General features: G+C 40.2%; 1 protein-coding gene across 13 annotated transcripts in view; it reads right to left on the reverse strand.

Moving 5' to 3' along the window:
- Window positions 1-247: 247 nt before the first annotated feature.
- The window catches only part of HIVEP1 (HIVEP zinc finger 1), a 94,964-nt gene continuing 71,858 nt past the window's right edge, over window positions 248-23,353 (reverse strand). For all 13 annotated transcript variants that reach the window (XM_035124479.2, XM_035124484.2, XM_060277973.1 and 10 more), the window contains 5 exons: window positions 18,448-18,578; window positions 16,648-16,823; window positions 13,924-14,025; window positions 3,535-4,049; window positions 248-2,033 (listed from right to left, as the gene is read on the reverse strand). In XM_035124479.2, coding sequence (XP_034980370.1) covers window positions 843-2,033; window positions 3,535-4,049; window positions 13,924-14,025; window positions 16,648-16,823; window positions 18,448-18,578 — 2,115 coding nt within the window. In that variant the 3' untranslated portion in view covers window positions 248-842. The remainder of the gene's footprint in view (window positions 2,034-3,534; window positions 4,050-13,923; window positions 14,026-16,647; window positions 16,824-18,447; window positions 18,579-23,353) is intronic.

Consider the following 23,353-nt stretch of genomic DNA (forward strand, 5'->3'; position numbering starts at 1 on the left):
TTAGGAGACTTGTGTCCCTTACAAGAAAAGGAACATTTGTTCCTTGTGAATTTTTTTTAAAAAAATAATGGTGGAAAGAAGGAAAAATGCCGCTACTGGAAGTTCTCTTTAAACCACTGCTAATAGACAGGTTCTTTAAAAGCTTTAGAAAATGGATGAACTAATGGTTGGGGGGAGGGCGCTAAGTGGGAAGTTAATTATTTCTTGCTGGCTCACTTGCATGAAGAAGGCACAACTTGAGCAGTGATAAAGTCAGTAAACAAAATTTTTACTGAAATAATTCAATAACACAGATACGGGAGTTTGTTTTTAAGTGTAAAGCTAAAGTCATACACAAGAAAGATGGACATACCCTTTCCCCAATACTAATATGGATACAATAAATATGGAGTTGTACATACTCAAATCTGTACACACAAACTTCGCCCCACAGCCATAAAAATTTACATTTAACAGTGCAACATATAATTTAATCATTTATTTCATCCGACGTAAGATTTTTTTATTTATTTTGTTTTACTTACGAAACACAAGTAACTACTTGGTTTTAATATACATATAATATATATATAATTTTGACAATCTGTACAGTATTCTAAAACATAAAACTCCAAAAAAAAGGCACAATTGTCTATACAACATGTACAAAAATGGCCGGAGCTGACAAGAAACAACAATTATTGGTCAAAAATTCATGATTGCACAAAGATTAGTAATGAGTTTGTGTCAGAAAAAAATGTGCTTTAAGTAAAAGGGAGGTTTGCAGGAAAACCTGTGTTACTTTAAAAAAAACGAAAAACAAACACTCACACACACACAACCCAACGTAAAACCAAAAAACCCTAGGTTTCTATTATAAGTCTGTCCTCATCGTCGCTGCTGCCGTCACTAAACTCCACAGTATTTTGCCTCTCGGGCAACCCTTTCCGCCTATGCGCTTGTCTATCTAGAGAGACAGTCCGATGTCTGGGGCAATTGGGTAAAACGTCAGAATTCACCTTCATAGGAGGCTCTGAAGCAGAAGCCTGTTCGACCTGAACAGAATTGATATTGCACTTTGGTTTCGTATGACTCTGTGAGTCAGGCTTTTCAGTGTCCAGTTTACCTGGGCTATCGTGCCGTTGGTACCCGCTTGAAGGATCAGCCTCCAAACGACTTTCAATGCTGTACTGCTGGTCGGTGGGTCCCACCTGAGGAGATGTAGCACTGGTGACTGGAGCAGCAGCAGCATCGCCAGCGACACTTGCAGGACCCTGATGTAGACGAGTTTCGGAGGCCTTGCTACTAGAAGCTGGTGTTTCTGGAATGCCCTGCCCATCTGCAGTCACAGGGCTGACCGAAGGGATTAAAGTCGGCAGTGCTATGTTTAATATTTGCAGACCTGGAATGTGCGTCTGAGGGCTTGAGTTGCTCTGAGGGGAAGGATTTGCAGTCAACACTTGTAGGCCTACAGCATTCAGCGTTAATCCCGAAGGGTGTATTTGCGGTGTGATGTTGGTGTTCGTCAGGCCTAAGATGTTCACCGTCTCCATGCTCAACGACGGAAGAGGCTGCAGGGTTGGTGCGCTCAGGCTCTGGATTCCTGGCACATTGATCTGGCCTATTGGGATGCAAGGAACAACGCTGTTCATTTCAGCAACGCTGAGATGATTTGCAGTGCCGGACATTGCACATGCTGGGTCGCCAAGTGCACTTGTAGTTCTGTGGATCACGCTAACGGCGGGAATAGTGAGCTGTACTGGCCCAGCCTGAATGGGGAGGAAAGTCGAGTATGTGGCCAAGCCAGCAGGTACCACATGGATTCCCCCCACTGGAATCATCCCGTAAGGGGTCTTGGTTTGTTGCTGTGAATGCAAAGGGAGGTGGCTAAACAGGTGAGTCTGAGGAGGTGCTGATTTCATGATCTGTTGCTGATGCTCCTCGGGCTTCTGCAGTTGCATCTCTGGGAAAGGCGAGGCCATTGAAGGAACAACCGTGGAGGTTTGTGTACTCTGGTCAACGGGTGGAGAAGGAAGTCTTGTAGAAGTTGTGCTCTAGTGTAACAAAAAGAATATTTTAAAAACCATCAATAAGAAGATACAGCCAGTTCAACATTGTCTAGCTTTTTATTATTATTATTATTATTATTATTATTATTATTATTATTATTATTGAAGAAGAGGAGGAGGAGGAGTTTGGATTTGATATCCCGCTTTATCACTACCCTAAGGAGTCTCAAAGTGGCTCACAATCTCCTTTCCCTTCCTCCCCCACAACAAACACTCTGTGAGGTGAGTGAGGCTGAGAGACTTCAGAGAAGTGTGACTAGCCCAAGGTCACCCAGCAGCTGCATGTGGAGGAGCAGGGAATCGAACCCGGTTCACCAGATTACGAGTCCACTGCTCTTAACAACTACACCGCACTGGCTCTCCATTGTCTAGCTTTATTTCTTAAAATGTGAGAGCAGCCAACCACAGGAGAGTTGGGCATCCGCTAAAAAACACTCCTCCCTAAGTGCTGTGTGTTTATTATTTTTGACAGATTCTGCTGGGTCTCCTGTGTTTTAGTTCCATTTGTGGCTCTTCTGCTTTGAACATTTGGAGCATTCTTTGCCCTTGGCAGCCCAGATTGCTTCCTCTATTGGCTAAAGTACAGCCACCTTTGTTTCAAGTTAAATACAAGAAGGCCCAAACCATTCTCTCCCTTCCTCCATCCCAACACAGCTCAAAACCTCTTCTCAAAAAGAGATGTTTGCTAATATTCTACTATTGTTAAAAAAAATTACAAGTCAACCAGAATGTGCTATTTCGTTGCATTTGATTTCCAAAGAGTCACATAGGTCACATGGATATATAGCAGCTTTAAAAGTACATCTATATGGTATAGTTTTGCAGGCTCGTCGTTCTTTGCATTGCTAGCTATGACAAAATTCACACTCTTTCCCCTTCTATTGCTGGAAATGAGGAAGCTCTGTTTCCAAGCATGGGTCAAGCCTCGCTGAATAGTAGTTTGTGAGTATTTATACATATATATGGATATTTATGTAAAATACACATGGCTATATAGTTCTACAACAAAGAGTTACATGCAGTCACAGCAGTGTATTTATTGGGAGACGGACTCCCATTAAATTCACTGTGCCAACGGTCCATGGCTAATGCACAGAAGAAATTTAATCGTGCAGCCCATTTTCACTGAAATCCTTCTAGGTCAATGTACTTAACAGACTAGAACACAGGTAGCATTCTTTGCCTCCCAGCAATGAACTTGGAAGAGTGTGTGTTAATCTGCTCTACATGAGCATGTGTGTTACTCTATCAATGGCTACTAACCATGATGGCTATGTTCTGCCTCCACTGTTGGAGGTGGCATGTCTCCGAATAACAGTTTCTGAGGATTAGCTGTAAGGAGAGCCCTGTTGTGCTCATGTCCTGCTTGTGAGCATCCCATGTGGGCACCTGGTAGGGTCTTTTGCAGGGTTCGAGTTAATTCTATAATTTGTGCAATTGGTGTACAGATTACATCTAATACAAGTGAAATGAATTATCTGCTCACCTTGGAAGTTACTGTCGTAACAGTAGGAGCAATAGCAGAACTTCCCAATGCTTCTTCTGGGTAGTCCACGTACATCTGATGGCATGGAGACTTGGGAACAGTCTCAGAGGAGACAGCAGGATCTGTGCTTGTTGCTCTGTCTTGCACATTTCCTTCGTTTGCTTCTCTGGGAACAGCTGTAACCAGTGGCCCTGAGCTCCTGCAGTCCGACTGCACTGTACTAAGTACCGTCATCTTTGTGAGAAGTGCTTTGGGCAGCCCATCCATAGAGTCTGTGTGAACCCCAGCAAAGCAATCTGCAATTCTGATTTCTTCATCAGCACTTGAGATCTCCTGAGAAATGTTTCTAGATGGATGATGTTGTGGGCTGGCTGAAACGGAGGGAGTGGCAGATAAAACTGATTCAGCTTGGCTGTCTTCGTCATCATCTTCGTTATCATTGTCATCATCATCTGGCCCTTCTGAATCCTCTGCATCAAATCCGGACCGATCATAACCCAGCCGCTGCTTTTCACCTATGAGAGGGCAAAATTAAATGCACACATTTAGAGCATGATTCAATATAATCTTGTTGCCTAAAATTTAAGAGTCTAGTTATGTTTAAAAATTATAACAAGAGGGATGTAGTCTTTTTCATTTCGCAACTTAACTGCATGTTAGTGCACTTACACCCATAGTCACCCCATTCAGTAGAAGGTCATCTGCTATTAGACCCCTTAAATTTTTTTTAAAGTGCCCAGCACAAAACCCCTGAACCTACCATAATTGTCTGTAATCTGACAGGCTTTGCCAACCTTGGAGAAGCTACTTTGACTGAAATTTTCATTCATGTCTGCCAAAAGGAAAACAGTCATCTTTTTCTAATTATTATTTCCTAGTAACAAATTGGAGGGGGGGCAGAGGGGAGAGGGCAAAGCCTTGTTTCCCCAGGGACAGACTCGAGACCAGGCTGGATCGAACAACCCCACAGTGCCTTGGACTGAGATGGGCTGTTTCCCAAAGTACTGAACAGGGGTCCAAACTCTGGTCTGTGCACACCCCAACAGGTTTGCATTCATGCATTTGTGAATATAATTTCTGCACATCATGTTTTAGCTCCTTTATATGCATTAGCTGGAACAAGCCCAAGGAAAGCCCCCTTTCTTGGTCTTCCTCCTCCTGGGTGGTTGGAAAAAAGGCTTCTATGGTGGTCAGCTTCACTTGCCACAAGCCATGGCCTATGATTCATACAAGCCATGTATGAATGAGAGATCGTGGTTTACAACAAAGTGGTTGGTTAAACAACCCAGCTTCATATCCCATGTTTTTCTATCTTTCTATCTTTTTTTGTTGTTGAACTATTTGAAATGTAAAGAACTTCTTACAATATATTGCTGTTAATAGAAAAGTTACTAAGGAAAGCAGACTGAGAACTTTGATCACACAGCAGAAATGCTTTCACACCCAAAGGCCAGGAACTTATAGATTTCGAGTAGGAACAGAATTAAGCGCAGATTTCAATGTTTACTTTTCTCCCCTACAGATTTTAAAATTAAAACCTCACTTTACCGAAAAAGAAAGAAACCCCAAACACCTTAATTCAAGCTGTAAGTTTTTATAGTTCCCAGGTGCTCAAGCTCATTCTATACAGGAACTACTCACAAATCTATTCTAGTGACTTTTTAAAGAGACCATAAAATATGGATATGTAAATGAGGGAAGGGTTGTATGTTATCTTAAAGGTGATTTTCTACAGGTGTTGCAAATTACAAACCAGAACAAGTTTCATTTAAATTGCTTGTCCTCCACAGTGTAACATGTGACCGTTCAACTGACAATCAACACATTAAGTACAGCAACAGTCTACGTGGTTCCTTGGAGAAAACAAGAAGGAATGATAAAATATTTCAATTTGAATTAGCTTGGAGGGAAGTTAAATTACAACAGGCTGGGGGAAAAGACACATGGATCCTGCACTATTGAGAAATGGCTATTTATTGCTCACAAACCTAATCCTAAATCATCTGAAATGATGAAATGACCTTTATGTATATTGCTACTTGTATCTGCCATGACAATTCTGAAAATAAGAATAATCCTTTAAATGCAGCACTGTTGGGCAGCAGTAAGTTGTGAAGCTCTCTTCTTGCTGCAGGTGTTTCCACTGATGTCTAAACTAAGCTGCTAATAATGGTGTTCGAAGACTTTGAAGCCTGTTCTTCCCTTCCAACTGCCAAAGCAACCCTTACAGCAGAGCTAAAAACATTCTGCTTAAAATTATCAGCAAAGTATTAACGGCTTCTGTTAAGCATTAGCAAAGATTGACAAACACAGTGTTCAAGATATGGTATGTATACAAATGGATAAAGCAAATGGTGTAGTACAGTACTTATGTCTCTTATATTTTTCAACTATTTTGATAGAGCTCGCGAAGCTTTATTCTGTATTAAGGCTCTTTGCAAACCTCAATAAATTGAGGCATGCTATTTTTTTAATTTAAAAATCCCACGGAAGTGGAATCAAAACTTTTAAACACTGTTACCCTCATTTTATATAGCCATTAAAACATAAAATTACCTACAGAATATCAAAATGAAGGTGTGCAGCTACCAATAACTATTTCATTCTGTATTGTTAAAAAACATGTCCACTGCAAAACACTTGACTGAACAGCAAAAGAGCCGTGAACAAGACAAAAGAAGGATCAGGCAATGGGGAAAAAATGGCAACCCTATGTTTAGTCCTGATATATCCAGCCAAATATAACTGGCTAGTCAAGGAACATCACAAAGCGTATTCTCTCCCTGCCTGCTCCTTCATTAGTTGTATCTATATTATTTAGACCAACGTAGTGCCCTCCATAAGTTGCTGGACTCCAATTCCCAATCAGCATGGTCAAGATCATGAGCTTATGGATAATGATTGGGATATTTTATTTATGTTTAGTATAAAGTATACATTTTTAAATAAGGGGCAATGATGACAAACTTCCAGAAGAGTAAGTCAAAGAAACCTATTAGGCAGCAGCAGTCACATTAGCACCAGCAACAACGCCATGAATTTTGGACACTATCCTTTGAAGAGAGGACATGGTGTAACGCCCAATTTAGCTGATTGTAAATAAATTGGTATGTCTTCATATCCTCCAATATAAACAACATCTACTGTCATGGAAATATCTTCTCATGCATTGTTTTAGGCTTTCAAAGCAGGCCTTTTGGAATATCAGAATGGATAGTTTGGCAGCCATATCTATTCTAGAGACTGGTTTTGGTAATAAAAGTCTTTTCTTTCATACACATAATTGAATATACCTAACCACTTAAGATTACACTTACTTTTAAAGCCTACTGACCAAATTATTTATTTTGATATTATCTTTACTGCATCACAGACTTATACTGACATCTGCTAAGGAAGCCCAGACTGGGGAAAAACAAAAAGCCCCTGATGATTAAGAGGCTTTGATGTTTGCCTTGAAATGATAATAAATAAAGGGCTTGATAGCTGCAGAAACTCTTTTTCATAAAAAGGAGTTTAAAGAGTTGTTTGAATGACTCCCTACTGACTGCTCTGTGCAGGCCTGCATTAAACAAGCCAAGCCCTTAGTCTCCTCCAACACTGTCTGTGCACCTGGCAGATACGGATCTCCTCACATAACTGTCTTGGTGGGGAACTGCAGCATACCCCATATCTATATCATAGGCTATTGCTGAAGCTACAAACAAACAAACCATTATTTATACCCCACCCAACTGGCTGGGTTTCCCCAGCCACTCTGGGCGACTTCCAACCGAACATTAAAATACAATAATCTATTAAACATTAAAAACTTCCCTAAACAGCGCTGCCTTCAGATGTCTCCTAAAAGTCTAGGATTATCTACAGTGGTACCTCTGGTTAAGAACTTAATTCGTTCCAGAGGTCCGTTCTTAACATGAAACTATTCTTAACCTGAAGCACCACTTTAGCTAATGGGGCCTCCTGCTGCCGATTTCTGTTCTCATCCTGGGGCAAAGTTCTTAACCCATGGTACTACTTCTGGGTTAGCGGAGTCTGTAACCCGAAGTGTTTGTAACCCGAGGTATCACTGTACTGCCAGTTCTCTGCTGCTGCTGCTGCTCAAGAGTGTATCTGTACAAGATTATCTTGTAAAGAACAAATAATAAGGATCATATTCTGTTGATTTAGAGTCCATCTTTATACATATATTTTTTTAAACTGCCAAAGTCCATTTGTTAATTTACTGCTGCTACCTCTAGATGCCAGCAGCTCCTCCTCCAGGCCTGTGCACCCACTGGCAACTCTTATAACTTGAACCCCCTTCTCATTAATGTTACTGATTGCCTTCCCAAATGCATTTACATGCAAAATACAGCTGCCTTCATATCCTGCCAGCCAAATGTTCCCATCATTCAGTTCTCTTCCTCCTCCATTGGCCACATCCTTCCTTCCTTGGCCAAAATGCAAGAAAATGGCTGATTCCATACACCTGCACTGACAATTTTAGGGGGCGGCGGTAATGTTGAGGTATGATGTAGCAGCAGCTTTTTGAAAGTCAGACCATTTCCCCTAGCCTCCTAACACTGCAATAAATCTATAAAGGTCTTGTGGACCACAATAGGGACACTAAAAGGGCCTGCTAAGTCTCCTGGGCCTTATGTTTGACAGCTCTGCCCTAAACATTAGGAAATAAGTTTCCCTGATAAGCGCCTTTAAGCTGCGATCCTTAACATACTTACATTGAAGAATGTCAAGTTCTACCAAACAGGACATTCCCCCTCAAAAATGTACACAGGATTGGGGCATTAATCACCTAATTTAGAGGAACACATAATGAAAACTTGGGCCAGCACTGTGAAAACTGATATCCCTAAGCTGAAGTATGTCACACTGAATGGTTCACCTGGCCTGACAGCATAGTTCAGAAGCCAGCATTCCAAACATAGTAGCCCTGTATTTTGGGCGTAAAGGGCATTCTTTGGATTAGGAGATGAAAGATGCAAGAGTGATTTGGAACATAAAAGGTGAAACTAAGTGGTATTCACCAATACCCAAATGGTGGCAAATCCAAAAACAAACAAAGAACACCGCCACAATCCACCCAGCCCTGTTGCCATAAATCTCCAATTCATATAGTGCTGAGAAGCCTCATGGAAAATAAATGGAATCAGTAGAAGTGTTGTTAAAAGAGCTTCACATAAATGCTCTCCACAAGCTATATTTGCCCCCTTCTGCCAACTGTCTCTGACAAACTCACATTCAAATTCTGTGCAACCTACCAAGTTTAGAATTAAAGCTATTACACTACACTGCCTTTGGCAGCGAAAATCAAACAGCAGAAATCTGAGTGTGTTGGAGACATGTGGATACAGTTGTTTTAATTTCTATTATGGTTTTAACTGCAGTCTGTTCCTGTCAACCCAATATTTTGCTACTGGGTTAGAACTTGAGAAAGGAGATATTCAAGAGTTTTATGTATCAGTGTATTTTAATAAAGCAATATCATTAACATTTTTCATCCACTATGATGATGAAGTATTGCAGGAGGTCTAAAAGCTTCCAGGATACTTTAAAGTATAATTGGCTCAATAAAAATACTGGCAGCAATTCAGATAATTGCATGTGCAGCAGAATCAGATTGTTGGCTGCAAAAAAAGAACTTTGAGAGCAAAAAGCCATCCCATAGCTTACAATGGGAAAGCTCTAACTATGATCAAGATTCTCATCTTGTCAAATCGTGACCTATGCAAGCCCTCCAATATCTAACACAGTAAACTTGAGAAGGAAGCTAGTATTTTTTCGCTTTAAGGTGGAGGTCTCCTTGCAGAGTCATGAAAGTGCCTATTGGGATACTTTTCAGAATGCAATGCTTCTATTAGTCTCTAAAGGAATGGTTTGTCCACTTGTTTTAAACTACAGGTATTGTAGTGACGTTGGGATGTGGGTTAAACCACAGAGCCTAGGGCTTGCCAATCAGAAGGTCGGCGGTTCGAATCCCCGCGACGGGGTGAGCTCGCGTTGCTCGATCCCAGCTCCTGCCAACCTAGCAGTTCGAAAGCATGTCAAAGTGCAAGTAGATAAATAGGTACTGCTACAGTGGGAAGGTAAACAGCGTTTCCATGTGCTGCTCTGGTTTGCCAGAAGTGGCTTAGTCATGCTGGCCACATGACCTGGAAGCTGTACGCCGGCTCCCTCGGTCTATAGAGTGAGATGAGCGCGCAACCCCAGAGTCGGTCATGACTGGACCTAATGGTCAGGGGTCCCTTTACCGTAGTGACACTGTAGCCAAGGAGAAAGAGCTGCTTGCGCCTGACACCTTGGGATGCAACAGTATACAGTCATACCTCGGTTTAAGTACGCTTCGGTTTGAGTACTTTCAGTTTAAGTACTCCGCGGACCTGTCTGGAATGGATTAATCCACTTTCCATTACTTTCAATGGGAAAGTTCGCTTCAGGTTAAGTACGCTTCAGGTTAAGTACAGACTTCTGGAACCAACTGTGTACTTAAACCGAGGTACCACTGTACATGCACAAATATTTGCCCCAAAATCTCACAGGAAGTCGCCAAACCATTAAAAAAGATATGGAGAGTTAAAGAGCAGTCTCATCGTTCTGTAGCACAACTGTCTACTGTGTCAAGTGGAGTACAATATCATTTGACATTTACAATTTCTAAAGCTAAAAAACCCCTAATGATCAATACAGCAAAAATCCACTTGGGTCTGCTGCGTTCGCAAGCGGAAAAGATGTAACCTGAAGCAGACGCAACATGAAGTAAACAATTTAACACAAATAAGAAAAATACTTAAAAAGGGGGGGTACCCCCCCCCAGAACAGACCAATGGTATCATATCATATTGACAAAAGCATGCACCAAACACACTGTACTCGTGGTTTGTTCTTTGTTTATTGTCCAGGAGACCTAAACCACAAGCCTGGTGGATTCAGATGACATTCTAAACCAAGGCATGGCTTATCTCAGCACGGTGCAATACAAGACAACTAGGGAAGAACAGAGTGGTCAAAGTCTCCACCCTGGAGGCCTAAACACTCACAAATTTTGCTAAGCCATACCTTGGTTGAAAGTTGGTTTAGAATGCAAACCTAATTTTAAAGTCCTTATTTTATTTCTTAAATTTCAGAAAGGTCAGCAAAATAATGCAGGCCTGAACATCTTTTATTACAACCATGTAATAATTTTTATGTTCATACCCCATCGTTATGACAATTTAATTTATTTGAATGAATTAGAATGCATTTTTCACAGATAGGAACTGCGCCGTTTATATAACCACCCTACCAAAAATGTTATGCGACATGTATCCTCTTACATACTCTATTCTTCTCCAGCATTCTGGGGACTGTGCCAGTTTTCCAATTAAAATTCAGTGCACAGTAAATCCTACAGAAATCATTGCAGATGAAGAGTGCCTGGTCTACATGAAGTGGAAGAGTAGACCATACAACTCAAGACTTGAGGTAGACAATGCAATTTTCGAATGCTCCCCTAAGAAAGAAAGAAAATCGACTTCCGGTCTGCCGCGCTGGCAGAGGCGCGCAGAAAACTCGAGCTCCGAGGTTTCTGGCTTAGTGGAGGGGGGGGGAAATCTGTGGGGGCGACGCAGACCCCCATAGAACCCCGGGTGGAGCATCCCGGGGGCAAAATAGCTCGGCAGAGCTCCAGGAGCGACTCCTCCGCTGCCCGGTAAGCTTATAAGAGCCCCGAGAGCCAGCAGAGTTGTAGTTGCGGGAGCCATTTTGAGCACCAACGTTACCTCCACGAAGCAAAGCTCCAAGCCTACAGCCTGCAAGTGGCGGATTCTTCCCTTCAAAAAGAAGAGATTTGGATCAAGTAAGTCAAAAATTTGTGAATTGGATTGGATAATTGGCGCTGGGAGGAGGCTTAAAAGGGAAGTCAGCCCCCCCACTTGAGTAATGGACGATGCAGTAGGGCTGTGGAAAGCTCAGAAATTTTCTTTTAAGGACTTTTTTTCCTGATGCAGAGTAAGGGAAAAGGATAAATTGTGCATAAATCTCTGCAAAAGACTGTGATTTGACAATGGGAACCCCCCCGTGAACTTGGAGTCGGGTCAAAGGAAGGACCGGCTAGCAGATTTTATGGTGTCACAATAGAAAGGAATGTGATTGTCTGTATGAGTCTGAGACTGAGAGCTGTAAACAAGCGAAAGAGGAAGCTTTAGAAATAAATTTCAAGGCTACTCAGTGTTGAATTTGAGACTGAATAATAAGGAAAAAAAGTAAAGAAATAGAGGTTGGATCCAGTTCAGATGGGACTTTATTCTTTTTATACTTGGAAAATATAAAACAAGGACAACAACAATACCACTTCCTGCTCTGCCACAATTATGGAGGTGGAAAGCATCAACAGGAAGGAAGTGAAGGTTCTGGACTGTGAGAAGAATGGTACACAGTGGGACTTGATTTTGACAACAATTCTGGAAATGACAGAGGAAATTCGCAATCCTAAAGGTGTTGCAACAAGCATGGATGAGAGGATTGATGAATTAATAGAACTGAATTTTGAAATGGATGATCCATATGAATACAGGGAGGAAGAAGAGGAAGAAGAATCAGGGGAAGGAGTAGAAGAAGACGCATGCTGTGATTTGATTTTAGGGGAAATTCTGGAAATGACAGAGGAGAACTGCAACCCTGAAGGAAAAGCAACAACTACGGGAAAGAAGACTGCTGAACCAACAGAACTGAATTTTGAGATAGAAGAGGAAGAAGAAATCACTGTTTCACCGGTGGGAGGGGTGGAACAGGAAAGGGACTTGACTCAAAAGTCCCCCCAAAAAGGGAAAAACAAAAAGGTTGTTATCCCAGTGAGAGAGGGGGAGAAGGAAGCATGTGGGGGGCAGAAAGAGAATGTGATTGAAGATAAAATGTCGGGAATACAGCAGGGGGGGAAGGGCTGAGCTAAGTTTGGATTGGGACAGAGCAGGAGTGGGATGAGGAAGATTCGGGGTGATTTTTATAGGTGGACAAAACACGGCCTGAACTCGGAAAGTATTAAGGAGCTGGCTGAAATCTCTGGAGACATCGATTGCAAGGAAAGGGGGTAGATTTAGTTTTGAGGGTGGGAATAAAAAGGGGGGAAAGATTTTGAAAATTAATTATGAATATTTTTGGGTAGAGAATAATGGGTAATAAAAGTAAAGAGAAGTATGAAGGGTAATTGATTAATAAGAAGTTATAAGTTGGGAGAAAGAATGTTATTTTAGATTTGGAAACTGCAATAATTAGTTATTAATAAGGAACTCAAGAAGGGGAAATGAGGAAGTCCGAAATGTTTAGATTAGAAATTGGAAAATATAAGTATGTCTTTTATATTTTTATTTTGGCTTTTTCTTGATATTTCTCTTCCACTTTTCTATATTGAATAAGAATTATTTAAGAATAAGGTTATGAATTGGGAGATAGGATGTAATTTTATGATGTTTAACCAAGATTTGGAAATGGTAAGAATTAATTATTAACAAGGATTGTAAGAAGGGGAAGTGAAGTAGTTTGAAGAGATAAGATGTGATAATATTGTCATTTTTGCCTTTCTTATTTCTGTATTGTTTTTTAAAAAAATCTTTTTTTCTTTTTTTCTTTATGTAAAATTCAATAAATATTATTTTTTTAAAAAGAAAGAAAGAAAATCTACTACCTTAGAGATTGACTTATCCTTTCTATGCTAGTTCTTTACTAGCAGGGAAGTTAAAAAACAACAACAAAGGATAATTCAACAAAGGATAATTCAAAATCAGTATCCCCTCCCTCCTCTCCATCTCCTAAAAGCAAACAAATCTGCAGCCAGAAACAGCTAAGCCCATTCAATTCTGTTAACTGAGAATTCCACCACCTCATTTGGGGCTTGTGAATAAATAAGATAATTATCTGCAAATTTGGCTAATGTATTCCTCTAGACTTTTTAGATGGATGTAATCAGGCTACTGGCACTAAAAGGCTGAGGCCCAGTATAATAAGCCAATTGATACACATATTCCATAGTGCATAGTCCCTCTAATATGTTGTGGGTACATGGCGACATCATTAGGTGTAGAATATATTGGCTGAATTGAGAGATAATGAACATGGGTTCTGTTGTGATTCAAATGAGATCTGGCTTCAGAGGAATCTCATACACATATATATGTAGGATCTCCTGGTACCGACACTACAGTATATGTGCATAGGGACTGAGAGGAAAGTGGGTTCCCAAATACCTTCTAGAACGTTATCATACAGGGAAAGTTAATAGGTGAGTGAAAATTATAACTCATAAGGCCTGTTCTGTGAAAGCAATATAATAAAAGGTTAGAACAGAGGATGGGAAATATTTAGAAAAGCAAAGCAAATACATGAAAAGTTCTAAATAAAAAAAACTGAATTTTTTACCGTATTCTTCTACATCCTGATCATCTATTAATCCCACTGAGACTCCCAGATCCATGCATTTTTTGCTATGTGCCTTGGACTTCATATGTTTTGTCAAGTTTCCTTAAGAAAAAACAAACAATGCACATTTTTACCAAAACCACATGACCGTAACATTCAGCATGTCACTCTCTGCAGCCAATGACACTTGGGCCATTATTTATCTGTTATTTTATTTAAAAGGTTGACACAAAGCTTTTACAAAGCTTCCAGAGCAGTCGGTATAAACACACAAAATATATAATAGCATGTTAAAAATCATAAAATGCATTTGAAAACTTGGGAGAATAAAAAATGGCCTTGGGTTGCATCCAACTAAGTTATTGTATGGGCAGAACAATTTCCGCTCATGTGGTGGAAATCCCCTTCTCTCCTCCTCCTCCTCCTGGGTGGCCCTGCAACCCCCAAATGTTTTGGGTCCCCCCCCAACTCTCTGGACCGGGGGGGGGGGGAGTGCAAGGAGGGGAAGAGAGGGAGGGGAAGTTCCATTGTGTGAATGGAATACCTGCTTGTGCAATGACTTTGTTGGATTCAACCATTTGACTTTTAAATAAAGTTAATTTAGATTTAGCTCAGCTTTGAAGATGTACTAAGTGCAGTGGTAGACAACATGTCTTAACACTGATGGCTATATCAGAGAATGTTGTATTCATTCCTAAGAACGATGCATTAATTCTTCTTCTTTAAATGAGGATTTCCAAGATGTAATATAATTTACGAAAACAAGTTCCAATTTGCATTAATAAATAGCTTCAACAGATGTTCTGCTATTTCCAACAAAAGACAACATTGTAAGAATCCACAATGACCTAAGAGACAAATACTTGCTAGGCACATTCTCTTCTGACATGCTACTGTTGAATGAACACATACTAAAATGGCAGAAGATGGATGTGGTAAGAATTGATGTATTAGGTGTGTCTTGTTTCTCCCCTGGATACAAATAGCAGCTCTAAAAGATTTGATATATTTGATATGTTGTTTGGTGACTTAACAATGAATGACAGTATTGTTCAGAAAGTTAGAAAATGACTTTCGCTCAATGGCTGCAACATCCATTTTGTTAGAGTACATACATAAACACAGTAAGTTTGAGCTTGGCCAGAATTTAACCAGGAAGCTGGTAAAGGAAGGCAGCGAAGGCTACACACAAATCATTTTTGTGTGCATTAGTACATTAGATTGTACTGAGAATGGCAGTGTAATAATTATAAGACCAAATCTTACAGTGATATGGAATGCATATTAATCTACAATCGTATGAAATGTAGTTTATATTTATGTTACATATATGCCAATCTTTATTAATAATATTGACATGAGGAAAACGTCATTACGTTGAAGCCCTGATATCTATTTCATCAAAATTAAATCATTTTAATTTAATTTTTAATATTTAGGCTTATAGTTGAGCATATAAACACAAGCATGCCATTAACACCAGTGCCTGCTAAATCTGCTCACAGGATAATCCATGAGCATAGGGAGAATGATTTACCGTATATTCCGGCGTATAAGACGACTGGGCGTATAAGACGACCACCAACTTTTCCAGTTAAAATATAGAGTTTGGGATATACTCGCTGTATAAGAAATACGACCCAGGGTGTAAGACGACCCCCGACTTTTGAGAAGATTTTCCTGAGTTAAAAAGTAGTCTTATACGCAGGAATATACAGTAATACTGAGTTCCTAGTATACAGAAGAGTTGTACAATATTCATGACCTTTTATTTATAAACATCTTAGTAAGGTCAGTTCAATTAAAACTAAGAAACAAGGTATGTGACAAATCTAGAATCTCAACCTATTTGCAAAAAAATGCTATCTCAAAACCAGTTCTGAAGGTATGTCTGCTTAGCAGCTGTAAAGGTAAAGGGATAAAGGGACCCCTGACCATTACGTCCAGTCGTGACCGACTCTGGGGTTGCAACACTCATCTCGCATTATTGGCTGAGTGAGCCGGCATACAGCTTCCAGGTCATGACTCATGTGGCCAGCATGACAAAGCCGCTTCTGGCGAACCAGAGCAGCGCACGGAAACGCCGTTTACCTTCCCACTGTAGCAGTACCTATTTATCTACTTGCACTTTGACATGCTTTCGAACTGCTAGGTTGGCAGGAGCTGGGACATGGTGCCAATTAAAACATGATGTGTCCTGGAAAAAGACACTCTTTTTCTCTTCTGGGACACATCCTTGTCCCAACAACTGGTCATGCAAACTTCACAGCCTTCACTGGCCTCATCATTGGCATCATCAGTCAGGAAGGAAAAGGGAAGTCAGTCAAATTCACACCAGTATGAAACTCAAAGACGGCAAATGTTAAAATGCTTTCCTGCAGGATATACTGTAAGCATCTACTACCTTCCCTGCAAAAGGGCTTTTGACTGCTCATTTCCTCCCCATGTCCTACCTCCCACCTTGCCCAATCTGATCTAATGAAGAGATTTGGAGAACTTGAAAGCTTGCATTTGAAAGTGTTACATTTTATCTGGTCTAAAAAGGATATTGCCCTTACTCTAGGTTTTGGAATATTTCTTACAAGCCAACATGGTTCTCCTTTTATTTTTGCGATTTGTTTAAGTTCCCACAGCTTTATTTTATACTTCCAACAGGCTTATTGGAAAAGCAACTGTCAGCAGGTTGAAAAAGAAAATCTATAAAGTCATGACAAGCTCACTTACCTTTGGTTTTGAAGGAAAAATTGCAATAGTTGCAGTGATAGGGACGGACGTCTGTGTGTGTGCGAATATGTTTCTTCAACATACTGGGCTTTTTACAGCGTATTCCACATTCTTCACATATATATTTTCCTCTTCCTCTCCCACGAACATAGACATATTCTTCATTTGACTTGTATCTAATTTAATCAAAACATACCAATAGAATCTATAGCAAACAACAGTGCATTACAGGTCAAGACAGGTTGGACACCTAATTTCCAGACACAGGAACTACCCACCCACAGCACTTCTGTATTAACAGGATTCAGCACTTCACAGCCTACAGACCAGGGGTCAGCAAACTTTTTCAGCAGCGGGCCGGTCCATTGTCCCTCAGACCTTGTGGGGGGCCGGACTATATTTTTATTGGGGTGGTGGTGAACGAATTCCTATGCCCCACAAATAACCCAGAGATGCATTTTAAATAAAAGCACACATTCAACTCATGTAAAACACACACTGATTCCCGGACCGTCCATGGGCCAGATTGAGAAGGCAGTTGGGCCAGATCCAGCCCCCGGGCCTTAGTTTGCCTACCCATGCTACAGACAGTCCAACACCTTAACAGCCTCTTCTGATTCCAATACAATGGAAAGAGAGAGCCACATATCATCAATGTTTTGATGGCAACATCCTCTAAATCCCTGGATGGCAGCTCCCAGAGGTTTTATATATGGTAATGTTAACTAGCATAGGTAGGTGAACGCACCCACATGAAATCACACATTCTAAAAACTGAGCAACAATATCCTAGTACTAATTTCTGGTAGAGATCCTGGTAGGAGCAGAAACCACAGTTATAGTTTGCAGGTCCTGTTTTCTAATCACAATGCATTCCCAGGAAATCGTTCATTAGGTGACAATTTCCATTATTTCCAATGGGAACATTTCTAATCCATGATCTCTCTCACCATGGTTTCGTCCTAAAATGGCTGCAGCCAACCAGCAAAAAAAGAGGGGGAAACTTATTTGTCCAATCTCTCCTACTCCCTGATGTGTCTGTTCTCTCTCCCACATCCCTCTCTCCATGGTTTCTGCTTGAAAATAGGTGCCATTGACCAGTGAAGCACAAACAAGTAAGGAAGGGGGCAAACTCTGGTTGTTTGAATATCTGAATCAGCCATGCATGTAGCGATGTTTGGGCACAATTCTTTATTTCCAGATAATGGAATGTGCAGATATTGAGTGTTCTGATGGCGGGAGCTGCATGTTCCTTCAACTACCACCTCCAAGTCAGTGCAGAAGAACACCATTGTCAATACCATCAAAAGCCACTGAGAGGTCAAGGAGAACGAAATGCCCTCTTGTCTGCGTCTACTGTTTTGATCTAAACCACCTATGGCCTACCACACAAGTAGTCATGATCTGGTTTCATCTGGTAAATATTTGTAGAAAATTAGTTGTTTAGAACTAAGGCTCTTGCTGTTTTGGTTTGCATTTGGGATATTTGACTCCAAGCTCACTAAAAAATCAGGTTGAAGAATTAAGTGTTAAAACACCAGGAGGGAAAAATAGCTATGTGGGTGAGAGATTTGACATCACAAGTGCTGAACGAAGGCCAGGGGTGGGAGGCAGGGGATACTGTGGAGCAAGTAATTTTGAACATACCAAGCCATTTTGGTTGTTTGTATGACTAGAATCTGGATCACGATCTAATCAGGTTCACAATAACACCTTATTCTACTGAGCTACCAAGAGATAATGACTTCCATACAAAATATTAATAAAGTATTGCATTACTTTTAGGGGGGGAATACTTACCCTCCATCAAATATTTTCACTCTTCTTGGCTCACTTTTGGCTAAGGAATTATCATTATCTTGATCAGTGCTTATTTCAGAGTTTTCTTTATTGCTGAATTCCCTTGCTGCCTTTTGTTTAACTAATGCCCGCTGAAAAAAATGTAAATTGTTACATTTCTTATTATAAGCAGCTTAATGTATCTACCGAAGTAGTATTGCTAGTGAGTATCTGGCAAAATTGAAGAGTTGAAGATTACCATTTTCAGGCACAGTTGTTTATGTGTTGACAATAAAACTAAGTTTTATTTTTGTGACAATTGCTACACCCAGTTCAATATGCTCATTAGAGGGAGAACAGGAAGAGAAAGTAATTACAAAAATGTTTATATGGTTATATACTTGAAGGAACATGTGTTTATGTTTTTGCCCAGAAGTAGCCGTCTGTAAATGATTTAGGAGTTATTGGGGAGGAGGGGGGAGAGATTCCCCAATGCAGTTTTTCAAGCTTATATCTATTGCCAGAGAAAATCAACATGCCAGTTGTATAAGGAAGTGAAATATGTTTAATATACTGCATTTAGGCTACACAAATAAAAGAAACAAAAACAAGTTTGTTTGGCAGTTTTCAGTCTGTTTTACAGTTCTATAGTTTTCAGTCTAGCATCTATCTTGGAACTACTCCCAAGAACACAAACCCTGATCATGCTCAGTTCCAACCCTCCTCAAGAAACACTTTTGAATTGGGGCTACTAGGTAGCAACCGCATAAAGGTATCTTACACTCCTTCCCCTTTTGTTTATACTGTCAATATATACTGTAATCTATATATTGGTAGTAAGAATGCAGAAGCCAGTGGGAAAAACAGAACAAAACAATAATTTCCTAAATACGAGACACTGGTCTTAACCCACAAAATCCCTTGTTTTTATAAATGCAACCTCTCCCTGGGCTTGGGGATTCTGTCTGAATGGCATAGTGCAGGCATCCCCAAACTGCGGCCCTCCATATGTTTTGGCCTACAACTCCCATGATCCCTAGCTAACAGGACCAGTGGTCGGGGAATTGTAGTCCAAAACATATGGAGGGCCGAAGTTTGGGGATGCCTGGCATAGTGTAACTGTGAGTGTTTCTGGCTCATCCAGATGTTCTATCTCTGAGTGTGTCTCAGAGACACACCTGAAACAGTTCTACGATCTGATGCAGGGGCTGTGGACTGGCATAATCAATGTGAAGTCTTGCCCAAGGTCATTATTATCATTCCCTTGGGTGTAAGGGTGCTTTTGAAGGAGCATGACGGATAGATTGACAAGCACCACTGCACTGCACTCCTGTCTCAATCTGCTGGTGGCCATCACACATAAACTACATGCTAATCTTTTCATACAATGCCAGGATGGACTTCATGCAACAAATTCAGCACAGCAGAAATTGCATAGTACAATTCCCTGGTAGTACAACAATCTGAGAGCCCAATAATACTCATCCATCCTGGATAGCCAATGACTCCCTATGCTGATAATTGGGTGTTAATATGTGCTCCCCGCCCCCCCCACAATCCAACAACTAATTATCTTCACCCTCTAAATAATAGAGAATCTTGGGTCAGTCACCCGTTTAATATTTGCTGGATCAGGGATGTGGATAGCAGTTCAATAAGAAAAACGGTTTCAGTAGGCTGAGGTACTGACTTTGATCGATCTGGCAGTGGAAATCTGCTAAAGGGATCAGCATTACCCAGGGCTTGACCTGGCTTATATTCAAATTTGTAGTCCTATGCAGACAACGTCAAGCCCATCTTGGGATTCTAGCAGACAGCACTGGCTTGTTCTCTCCCTGCAGACCCCGAAGAGGTTTATGATCAGATTGTATGACAAAACACCTGCCATCTAGATACGAATGGGATTTCTTTTCAGAAAACACTGTTAACACTTTACATTCTAGTTGTGAATAGTTTTCTCCCCCTGCTAAGGCCAGTGACCTTGATGCAAACTAATGGAGTGTTCTGGTCCAGTAGGCATTTGGTGGGCTAAAAGTGTTTCTTGAGAAGAACTGGAACCTGTTTATGTCATTCATGCTCCTTATTCCTTATAATGCCCATAAAGGACCTCTTTTGTCTTGTGATGCTTTGCCATATGAAGTTCTTTATGGTTATTATAATGGATAAGGAGCTTGGATGACTTAAATACAGTAGGTTCTATTTTTGCCTTGTGGCCACTAGGTGGCAACCACATAGCATTCTCCTTGATTGATGTTTCTCTCTCTCCCCACCCCCACCCTCCAACATTTCTCTTTGTATTGGTCAAACTCTACACTGACAAGCATTTGTCAACTGAAAACTAATCCTTACAATCCTTCCATAAACTGTAAAATGTCCAATTATTTGTCATTCAACAAATCTGTTGAATTTAATAGACAAATAACTTAAATCCATTTATTTCAATGGGTCTAGTCTGAGTATCGGTAACACGGGCTATCTCCCCATGGACTTGCTCTGCATCCAGCATCATAAAACGACATAAAACGTGTTTATTAGAAATCTAGTGACAATGTAGACAAGAAATCCTGGTTGGTTGGATTCAACAGAATAGGTCATCATGTATTTCCATCTTCTGAACAGATAGCAGAAAGATCACAGGAAGCATAAACCTCAAGTCAATGTAGAACACAAGCTTTTGATGCCTTGCAGCGAATTAGACAGAAAGCATGAAGTGCTAACTATACTATACATGTTGTATATTTCAATGGTATGACTTATAGCATTTACTACTGGTCACTGATGGGGCTAGCTGTGAACATCAACTGGGAACATGCTCTTTTTGCTGCTGCATAGCTGATGTCACATATGACATCCATGTTTGGGGAGAAATGGTCTTGTGGACTAAATTAGGATCCCTACTGGGTCTAATGAGGGCCATGGGCCTGAGGTTCTCCACTGTTGGACTATACCAACCAATACAGTACAGGAAATTTCATGCAACAATGCATAAACTTTAACAACACTTACTGAGACTTACACATGGTTTCAGAAAATGAAACATCACAAAAAATGAACTGTTCATGTAAAGCACCAGTAATGTTCATTTTTACACCACCTTGTTAAGATTCAAGTAATCAGGGCAAATATTTTTAAGGGTTACATGACCAGGCTGCAAGTGTGTTACACTGACTTTTTTGGTCAACTATTCCACATCTCAAAGAAATTTGTCTTGAGCATCAATGGCTGATAACTTTTCAGGCCAATTCAGAGATGGTTATGATGGAGGACTCTCTTTTACTCAAAGTGAATTCCTTCCTCATCTGTTAAATACTGTGAACGGGACAAAAATTAACTGAACAAATGAAGCCAGTTTTTTTTTGCTTAACAAGGACTGAAGCAGGTTAAGGACCTTGGTTAAGTGAGGAACTTAATCTTCACTTCAACTAACTTTGGCTCCAACATATCCAAAACTAGTTAAAACATGAGAAGAGGTAACCTCATTCAGGAGATGATGTGTGTGAGCCACTCCTGATCTCAAAAATTATGTCTGAACAAGCTCTGCATACACAATTAAGATTTTGCCCACCCCCAAATTCTCTTCTGCATTCATGGTCCATAGTTATAGTTTATAACTGGTTACAATGCTAAAAGTTTCCCTGTTTGCATTCTGAAAAACCCTTAAATAGTTGCAGACGTAAGATCTGGAAAGCTTCGCTGCAGTTCATATGCATCAGACTACCACACTTTTTTCTGAGGTAGGGGAAATTTATGTTGGACATGTACTTGAAAATCTCTCTTTAGAATCTGAAAGATATCTGCTTTTCGTTAAACAAGTTTCGACCCTTTAGGGATGTTGAAAATATCTTACAAACATGAAACTTTGAAAATGGCAGACAAAAGAATCTTACAATTATTTTCTCGCATAGCTAGTGAGAAATTTGGCATGTTCCACCCAAACTTGTAAAAAATATGTTTATCTAATAGTGAAATACAACAAAGGCACACATTCAAAGATTCAGCATATGGCTCTGGCAGAAAAACTGCAGGTAGTTTCTGAAAGGAGGTTTTTCTCCATTTAGAGAAGCTGGAAAACAGCATCTTTTATAGATTTATTTGAAGGAGAGCTTAAATTCTCTCTTTCCATTTTCAGACTTGCACTAGAAAATGAACTAAAGACACCAATTATCAATAACTGTGTTTTACTGCTAAGATTCACTGGCTCTTGTACTCTGGTGAACATCTAGAGCTTTGTGTATGCAGGGCCTGCCCTATTCTTTTCCAAGTTAAGAAATGCTCAAAGTGTAGAATGTGAATTTCTTCTTGCATTTGTAGAGCATTTCTGGGCTTCTGGACCTTGTGTGAGGTCTGGTCATTCCTTCAAAATCTCTAAATGGCACATCCTACTACAAGGAAATACATAGTTTTAGATGCTACTCCTCATGTTGTAAGATCTGCAGGTGAAGTATTAGACTGGGTCAGAAAGTAAGAACGATGAGCTTATTCAATGGAAGTGCCACATGATGTAAATACAGTCATTGGAATATTAGATATTGGGATGAAGTAAATATAAAAGGATCATTGGATGCAGGAATTCCTTCTGTGAGCGCAAGTGGATGAATGCAAAAAGGGATTTCATTGTCCCACTAGTTTTCAAAACCCAAAAATCCAACTTTGGTTTTTTTTAGGATCAGGCAGGGATTTCCATTCATCTATTCCACTGGCTTCAAAATTAATGCCCACATTTCTCTGTAAAATAAATTCTATTCAATAATACAACTCCCCCCCAAAATCTTCTCTTTTCCTTTATAAAAATTTTCTACAAGCCAACACAGTGCAGTACTATAATAAGATGTAATAAGATGTAAAAATATTTTAAAGAAAAGCAGCCCATGCATGCCTTTTGTTGCACAGACTCATGGCAAAGCAGAATGTCAATTTTGTTTTAGCT

Source organism: Zootoca vivipara, chromosome 8 (genome assembly GCF_963506605.1).
Source record: "Zootoca vivipara chromosome 8, rZooViv1.1, whole genome shotgun sequence".
Taxonomy (NCBI): Eukaryota; Metazoa; Chordata; class Lepidosauria; order Squamata; family Lacertidae; genus Zootoca; species Zootoca vivipara.